Raw genomic sequence first — 9,767 nt, 5'->3', positions numbered from 1 at the left:
GTCTATTTTAAGACGCGCGTGTTATGTGACAGAATCATGTCAGCTGGTCAAAACCGTGCCGTATGATGTTACCCATGATGTGTATATGAGATTTTAACATGGACAAGTCACGTGAGCTATAATTAACCAAAATTGTTTTTAATGTTTAACTATCCTGAAAAAACGAACCCCGAAAGACACAAATACCAAATTAGTGATATTCGATGTATAATATAGACACTAGAGCCTCAATTCTGGACAATCTTCATTTTTTAGATAGACTTCCACAGTATTGAGTTCAAATAAACCTTGTATTTTAGTGGGTTGATCACGGGAATCACACAGAATGCATCATTTCTGATATCAAATACCAATAATACAAGTAAAGCGTATGGGCATGCTGTTTACACTTGTGTTTTGTCATGGAAATTAAAGTAAACGGGAAATAATTTATTTCGGTAAGATCGATGATCATATAAAATGTGCCGTTTTTCGACCAGGAAGACTAAAACCTATCCACCAGCGGACGCTAAACATAAAAACAAATTGGTATGGCCTAATTGTCCAAAAGCATTTTCTGGAATTTGTAAAATTGGTTTTAAATTTTCCAAAGAGAAATAAAATGTGAGAGGTACATACGGTAAGATTGTTATATTAAACATATATTTTTTTTTAATGAATGCAAAAAAAATATAACTATTTAACAGACGAGAGGCTTATTGGCTTTTGAGTGGCCTTTTTGCTAAAGCAAAAGCTGAAACATCGATAATATCATTGTACGATTTTGACAATAATACTTGCCATTGTAAGTTTAAATAGTGTATACAGTGGGTTTATAAGTGTTTTCGCCGCTCAAGGGGATACACAGTGAGAAGATGTACTCCACATTCATAATTGCACTAGCGTGTAGTGATTACTAACCGGTATTTCAGTTTTTAAACAATGATAGTAGACACATCCTGAAATGTTTATATAGTTGCGATTGATAGTGATAAAGTAAAAAAAAATCAAATTTGACATTATCCTATTTTAACAGTGGCTTTTATATTTAGATATTTAGGTACCTACTGGTGGGTGCAGAAATCATCGGAAACGATTATATACAGGATTCCATCGTTTCGATACTATTAACATTTAACCTACCCGTTCTGAAGGCTTCATCCACCTGCTTCTGCTGCTGTGAAATCTCGTCCTTCCTCCTAGTAGCTAGGGCGTCAATGTCTCGCTTGTGTGTTTCTACGTCCTCATTAAGAAGTCGTCTTTCTCGATGCGCAGTGTCTTCAAAGTCTGCAGCTAACAAGTTGATAGTTCTCTTTTCTTTACTTACTAGTTCATTAAAGCTTGATACTTGTGGTTTTATTGTTCTATCTGCTGTTTCCTCGAGTTCCCCGGCTAAAACGTTTGTAATGTTTTCTAAACGTGTCTGGTGCGACCGAAAAACATCATGTATTTCTGTTGTCTTGTCAACCACTATCGCGTTGATATCGTCTCTTTGTTTGTTTGTTTGGCTCGATAGGTTGTCGAGACCTTCTGTAGCCTTATCGCCACCTTCTACTTTGTCTTGTAGCTGATCATTTCCTTGCTCTGATGTACGCTGAAAACCACCAGCAGGAGTGTTTGCAGTTTCCTCAAGGCCTGCTTGATGCGTCCTATCATCAGTTTTTCTTCTTCTCTTTTTCAAAGAATTTCCCATGATAACTTTTTTGTATTACTTATACTTATATGAAAAGTATTGTTGTTGTACTAAATATTTTTATATTGAATGTCTATTGTGAATTTCAAATGAGATGGTTGTTATGCGAAGGTCTACGTCGACGTTTTGGCATAGTGTTTCACGCTCATCTGAAGTTGTAAAATCAAAACAAAAATATAGACATATTATATATTGTACATAATATAAGTATGATTGGTATAATCTAAAAATATGCGCATTCATTTTGAAATGTAAATACGTTAAAGCTGCTTTTTTCAATATCTCGGCTGAAGGTAAAAACATTTGTTGATGGTACCTGTGTGCTTGACCCGTCACCCCACCCTCGGACCTCGCACTTCCCTTACCTGTTCACACCCCTGATATATGTAAGAGTGCCCCCCCCCCCACAAACATATGCCTAGCCCCCACATGATACATGTGTAGGTGACCCCCACACCCGCACATCCCCTCCGCATGCCCCTGAAACATGTGACCCTCCTGGGCATCCCCACACAAATTCCATCGCCCTGATACATTGTGCGTGCCCAAATCCCGACTGATACATATATAAGTGCGTTCGGCGTCCTTACACATCCGCACATGCCCTCCACATTCCCCTGGTACAGGTGCACCTAAAACGTATCCATATATTCTGATACATATATGAAGGCCCCCGCATACATGCTAATACATGTATGAGGCCCCCAACACATGTGATGATACATCTCTGAGCACCCCCCCGCCTCGCATACATTCTGATACATGTATGAGGCCCCCAACACATGTGATAATACATCTCTGAGTCCCGCTCCCGCATACATGCTGATACATGTATGAGGCCCCCAACACATGTGATGATACATCTCTGATCACCCCCCACATACATGCTGATACATGTATGAGGCCCAAACACATGTGATGATACATGTGTTAGCCCCCCCCCCCCCCCCTCCCCTGCATACATTCTGATACATGTATGAGGCCCAAAACACATGTGATGATACATCTCTGAGACCCCCCATCTGCCCCGCATGCATGCTGATACATGTATGAGGCCCCCAACACACTTTCGATCAAGTCTTAAAGAACGTATTTATTGCATTTGTTTTTACCAAGATATTTCTAAGGTATGACATAATGATTTAGTTTTTGACGCCTGATTACCCAATTTTAACAACTGGGCAATATTTGATAACGTGGAACATTCTGATCAAGTTTGAATATTATCTGACCAATCCATACCAAGATATAGTCCAGCACAGAAAAAATAAAGTCACTAGCAGGACTAGCAGACAGAATGAGGGACGGACGATCGGTTAACACCCAAACAATAAACCCCTCCCGAAATTTTCGGCGCGGAGGTGGATAATTCAGCTAGAGCAAAACATGAATTAATTATTTGAAGAATTGATAAAACACGAGGAATTGAACTTAAAAACATTTGTTTGCTGTGGAATAATTTTACTTTCGAAAGTAGTCCATGTTTTAATCAAGTCAGGTCAATTATTTAATATACAAACTAGAGGAAAATACGAAAAGTTGAGTCACGCGATTTCATCAATACAAGCATATCATATATGATCTCTCTTCCTCTCTTGAAATAATACAAAGCCACACAGTGAAAATTAATAATTACCAGTGATTGTCAATTTTGTCCCAGCGGTTTGAACGGTTCACTGTCACAGACTTTTTTTCACTCCATTCAGTCCGTACGGAGCCAAACTGAATAACTAGTGTAAATCTTTTAATGTATTCTAAATACTTAATACTTAAAAGCTGGATATCAGTATTATGTCATTTGTCAAATATCAATACTGTATTAAAATTCGACCACAAAAGTCGGTATTTCACTGCCGATTTTTATCGCAATTTTAACAATACTTTTAGTGAAATAAAAATCTCAATTTATTTTCAAGTAAATCAATACCTCTTTAAACAAATGCGTTCAACCTGATGTTCGTGTAAAATGACTTAATTGATCATATTTTACCTTTTAAATGACGAGAAATATCTACGTTGTTTATGACAGCAAATGGATACTTAATAACTAAGGGAGGCAACCGTAAGGCGGTAACATAACATTCATTATATCAAGCTAAATTCATCGCACAAGCTTTATATGATGATTACACCACTTGACATTCTAAAAATAGGCACATTTATAGTACCTGAGTGAATATGCTACTTGGAAATGCCTGTGTTTAGCACTAGTCAGATATCGTTTATAAAATATAACCAACACGTCTATGCTGAATTCATTCCGTCATTCATTTCAATCAGTGGAGATTCGTGTTATATTTATCATGCGCCACGGTGTGTAAATGAGATTAAATTTAAGCGACAAGGTCATAAAACCACGACATGTGTTGGACCTTCATTATATTTTTTTCAGTTTGATTGTTTTATTATCTCATAAAATATATTAATAATAAAAATAAAAAGCCTTCGTCTTACCATATATATCTTATTTATTATGATAATAAATCAACTTTGCATTGAAAACAAATATGATAGTGACGTTCGCATGGAGAAAGAAACAGACATTGCAGTAAATTACGGGATATGCTAATGAGATTGTTTTCAGTTAAATTTTGGTACGGTATAAAAGCATCTCAAAAATTGGCGGAAAATAACATATTGGAGTGTTTGCTTTGCTACATCCTTACCTGGTGTCTGGGAGTATATAACCAAACTCCCGTTGAATATTGGACTTTTTTAAGTTACGACCAAGGCTTGAGTTTTATTACGACGACGAACAAAAAAAACCCAGTGTTTAGAAGAATACCTTGACAACTACAGAGACAAACCCATGAGTAAAACTGAAATATGAGCCCTGTTTACAGGCACCAAGTAATGGACCAAACACTTCTACAGGAGCGCTACAAACCTACAAACTTCACAAATATATCACACACGCATCAACATTTGGTCAGTATTCCGACAACTTCATTACTATTAATGGTTTGCTATGCACGTGTGCAGTCCTTAAGTATTCCGCCAACCCCATTACTATTAATGGTTTGCTATGCACATGTGCAGTTGTTAAGTATCCCACCCGCCCCATCAATATCCATGATTGTTTGCTATGCATGTGTGCAGTTGTTAACTATTCCGCCAACCCCGTTACCATTAAAAGGTTTGCTATGCATGTGTGCAGTTGTTAAGTATCCCACTCGCCCCATTACTATCCATGATTGTATGTTTGCTATGCATGTGTGCAGTTGTTAACTATCCCACCCGCCCCATTACTATCCATGATTGTATGTTTGCTATGCATGTGTACAGTTGTTAACTATTCCACCAACCCAATTACTATCCATGATAGTATGTTTGCTATGCATGTGTGCAGTTGTTAACTATCCCACCAACCCCATTACTATCGTTGATTGTATGTTTGCTATGCATGTGTGCAGTTGTTAACTATCCCGCCAACCCAATTACTATCGTTGATTGTATGTTTGCTATGCATGTGTGCAGTTGTTAACTATTCCACCAACCCAATTACTATCCATGATTGTATGTTTGCTATGCATGTGTGCAGTTGTTAACTATTCCGCCAACCCCATTACTATCCATGATTGTATGTTTGCTATGCATGTGTGCAGTTGTTAAGTATCCCACTCGCCCCATTACTATCCATGATTGTCTGTTTGCTATGCATGTGTGCAGTTGTTAACTATTCTGCCAACCCAATTACTATCCATGATTGTATGTTTGCTATGCATGTGTGCAGTTGTTAAGTATCCCACTCGCCCCATTACTATCCATGATTGTCTGTTTGCTATGCATGTGTGCAGTTGTTAACTACACCGCCAACCCAATTACTATCGTTGATAGTATGTTTGCTATGCATGTGTACAGTTGTTAACTATCCCGCCAACCCAATTACTATCGTTGATAGTATGTTTGCTATGCATGTGTGCAGTTGTTAACTATCCCGCCAACCCAATTACTATCGTTGATTGTATGTTTGCTATGCATGTGTGCAGTTGTTAACTATTCCACCAACCCAATTACTATCCATGATTGTATATTTGCTATGCATGTGTGCAGATGTTAACTATCCCACCCGCCCCCATTACTATCTATGATTGTATGTTTGCTATGCATGTGTGCAATTGTTAAGTGTCTCACCCGCCCCATTACTATCCATGATTGTATATTTGCTATAGATGTGCGCAGTTGTTAACTATCCCACCCGCCCCATTACAATTCATGATTGTATGTTTGCTATGCATTTGTTCAGATGTTAACTTTCCCACCAGCCCCATTTCTATCCATGATTGTATATTTGCTCTGTATGTGTTCAGTTGTTCACTATCCCACCCACCCCATTCCGCCTACTCCATTACTATACATGATTGTATATTTGCTATGCATGTGTGCAGTTGTTAACTTTCCCACCCACCCCATTACTATCCATGATTGTATGTTTGCTATGTATGTGTGCAGTTGTTAACAATCTCACCTACCCCATTCCGCCTACTCCATTACTATACATGATTGTATACTTGCTATGCATGTGTGCAGTTGTTAACTATCCCACCCGCCCCATTACTATCCATGATTGTATATTTGCTATGTATGTGTGCAGTTGTTAACTATCCCACCCGCCCCATTACTATCCATGATTGTATGTTTGCTATGCATGTGTGCAGTTGTTAACTGTCCCACCCGACCCATTTCTATCCATGAGTGTATGTTTGCTAGGCATGTATGCAGCTATTAAGTATCCCACTCGCCCCATTATTATCCATAATTGTATGTTTGCTATGTATGTGTGCAGTTGTTAACTTTCCCACCCAACCCATTACTATCCATGATTGTATGTTTGCTATGTATGTGTGCAGTTGTTAACTATCTCGCCCACCCCATTCCGCTTACTCCATTACTATACCTGATTGTATACTTGCTATGCATGTGTGCAGTTGTTAACTTTCCCACCCGCCCCATTACTATCCATGATTGTATATTTGCTATGCAAGTATGCAGTTGTTAACTGTCCCACCCACCCCATTACTATCCATGATTGTATGTTTGCTATGCATGTATGCAGTTGTTAACTGTCCCACCCACCCCATTACTATCCATGATTGTATATTTGCTATGTATGTGTGCAGTTGTTAACTATCCCACCCACCCCATTACTATCCATGATTGTATGTTTGCTATGTATGTGTGCAGTTGTTAACAATCCCACCTACCCCATTCCGCCTACTCCATTACTATACATGATTGTATACTTGCTATGCATGTGTGCAGTTGTTAACTTTCCCACCCGCCCCATTACTATCCATGATTGTATATTTGCTATGTATGTATGCAGATGTTAACTTACCCACCCACCCCATTACTATCCATGATTGTATGATTGCTATGTATGTGTGCAGTTGTTAACAATCTCACCTACCCCATTCCGCCTACTCCATTACTATACATGATTGTATACTTGCTATGCATGTGTGCAGTTGTTAACTATCCCACCCGCCCCATTACTATCCATGATTGTATGTTTGCTATGTATGTGTGCAGTTGTTAACTATCCCACCCGCCCCATTACTATCCATGATTGTATGTTTGCTATGCATGTGTGCAGTTGTTAACTGTCCCACCCACCCCATTTATATCCATGATTGTATGTTTGCTATGCATGTGTGCAGTTGTTAACTATCCCATCCACCCCATTACTATCCATGATTGAATATTGCTATGAATGTGTGCAGTTGTTAACTATCCCACCCACCCCATTACTATCCATGATTGTATGTTTGCTATGCATGTGTGCAGTTGTTAACTATCCCACCCGCCCCATTACTATCCATGATTGTATGTTTGCTATGCATGTGTGCAGTTGTTAACTATCCCACCCGCCCCATTACTATCCATGATTGTATGTTTGCTATGTAAGTGTGCAGTTGTTAACTATCCCACCCGCCCCATTACTATCCATGATTGTATGTTTGCTATGCATGTGTGCAGTTGTTAACTGTCCCACCCACCCCATTCCGCTTACTCCATAACTATACCTGATTGTATACTTGCTATGTATGTGTGCAGTTGTTAACTTTCCCACCCGCCCCATTACTATCCATGATTGTATGTTTGCTATGCATGTGTGCAGTTGTTAACTGTCCCACCCACCCCATTACTATCCATGATTGTATCTTTGCTATGCATGTGTGCAGTTGTTAACTGTCCCACCCACCCCATTACTATCCATGATTGTATGTTTGCTATGCATGTGTGCAGTTGTTAACTATCCCACCCACCCCATTACTATCCATGATTGTATGTTTGCTATGCATGTGTGCAGTTGTTAACTATCCCACCCGCCCCATTACTATCCATGATTGTATGTTTGCTATGCATGTGTGCAGTTGTTAACTATCCCACCCGCCCCATTACTATCCATGATTGTATGTTTGCTATGTATGTGTGCAGTTGTTAACTATCTCACCCACCCCATTCCGCTTACTCCATTACTATACCTGATTGTATACTTGCTATGTATGTGTGCAGTTGTTAACTATCCCACCCGCCCCATTACTATCCATGATTGTATATTTGCTATGTATGTGTGCAGTTGTTAACTATCCCACCCACCCATTACTATCCATGATTGTATGTTTGCTATGAATGTGTGCAGTTGTTAACTATCCCACCCACCCCATTTCTGTCCATGATTGTATGTTTGCTATGCATGTATGCAGTTGTTAACTGTCCCATCCATCCCATTTCTATCCATGATTGTATGTTTGCTATGCATGTGTGCAGCTATTAAGTATCCCACTCGCCCCGTTATTATCCATGATTGTATGTTTGCTATGTATGTGTGCAGTTGTTAACTATCCCACCCACCCCATTACTATCCATGTTTGTATGTTTGCTATGCATGTGTGCAGTTGTTAACTATCCCACCTGCCTCATTACTATCCATGATTGTATGTTTGCTATGTATGTGTGCAGTTGTTAACTATTCCGCCCGTCCCTTTACTATCCATTGTCGCATGCTTGCTATGCATGTGTGCATTTGTTAACTATCCCACTCAACCCATTACTATCCATGATTGTATGTTTGCTATGCATGTATGCAGTTGTTAACTGTCCCATCCATCCCATTTCTATCCATGATTGTATGTTTGCTATGCATGTGTGCAGCTATTAAGTATCCCACTCGCCCCGTTATTATCCATGATTGTATGTTTGCTATGTATGTGTGCAGTTGTTAACTATCCCACCCGCCCCATTACTATCCATGATTGTATGTTTGCTATGCATGTGTGCAGTTGTTAACTATCCCACCCACCCCATTACTATCCATGATTGTATGTTTGCTATGTATGTGTGCAGTTGTTAACTATTCCGCCCGTCCCTTTACTATCCATTGTCGCATGCTTGCTATGCATGTGTGCAGTTGTTAACTATCCCACTCGCCCCATTACTATCCATGATTGTATGTTTGCTATGCATGTGTGCAGTTGTTAACTATCCCACCCGCCCCATTACTATCCATGATTGTATGTTTGCTATGTATGTGTGCAGTTGTTAACTATCCCACTCAACCCCATTACTATCCATGATTGTATGTTTGCTATGTATGTGTGCAGTTGTTAACTATCCCGCCAACCCCATTACTATTCATGGTTGCATGTTTACAAATAGATAAATTGATTATAGGGAAAACCTTACACATAAAGTACATTAGACAAGGTGTTGTTTTTTTCTAGAAGTGAATAAATTTCATTCATCATACTTTCAGAGAATGCATTTACTATTGGTTTCAATAAAGACATATATTATTTTTGTGATTTATTTACACGATCAATATTATTTAATTGTGCTAATTGGAATATACTGTCACGCTTAATATTAAATAAAGACGATCCAATACTGTTATTTTCTCTAGTATTTTACAAAGTAGTCTTTCTCCTTACAAACACGTGTAAGGGTGATAGTGGTTCAATGTTTACTGCGATTTCGTCCACATCTAGTGGCATCCAATAAGGTATTACTTTTGATATCTATGATGTTGGTCTATGAAATAAATTAAGCAAAGAAGTTGATGTATAGCATGTAAACAAAACAGTCCTTTTAA

At 38.8% G+C, this 9,767-nt stretch overlaps 1 protein-coding gene across 4 annotated transcripts in view; it reads right to left on the bottom strand.

Annotated features, from left to right (window-relative positions):
• The window catches only part of LOC128204252 (uncharacterized), a 146,689-nt gene that overhangs the window by 122,851 nt on the left and 14,071 nt on the right, over positions 1-9,767 (bottom strand). For all 4 annotated transcript variants that reach the window (XM_052905648.1, XM_052905646.1, XM_052905649.1 and 1 more), the window contains exon 2: positions 1,123-1,821. In XM_052905648.1, coding sequence (XP_052761608.1) covers positions 1,123-1,672 — 550 coding nt within the window. In that variant the 5' untranslated portion in view covers positions 1,673-1,821. The remainder of the gene's footprint in view (positions 1-1,122; positions 1,822-9,767) is intronic.

Source organism: Mya arenaria, chromosome 10, assembly GCF_026914265.1.
Source record: "Mya arenaria isolate MELC-2E11 chromosome 10, ASM2691426v1".
Taxonomy (NCBI): Eukaryota; Metazoa; Mollusca; class Bivalvia; order Myida; family Myidae; genus Mya; species Mya arenaria.
This window is presented reverse-complemented; position numbering and strand designations above follow the sequence as displayed.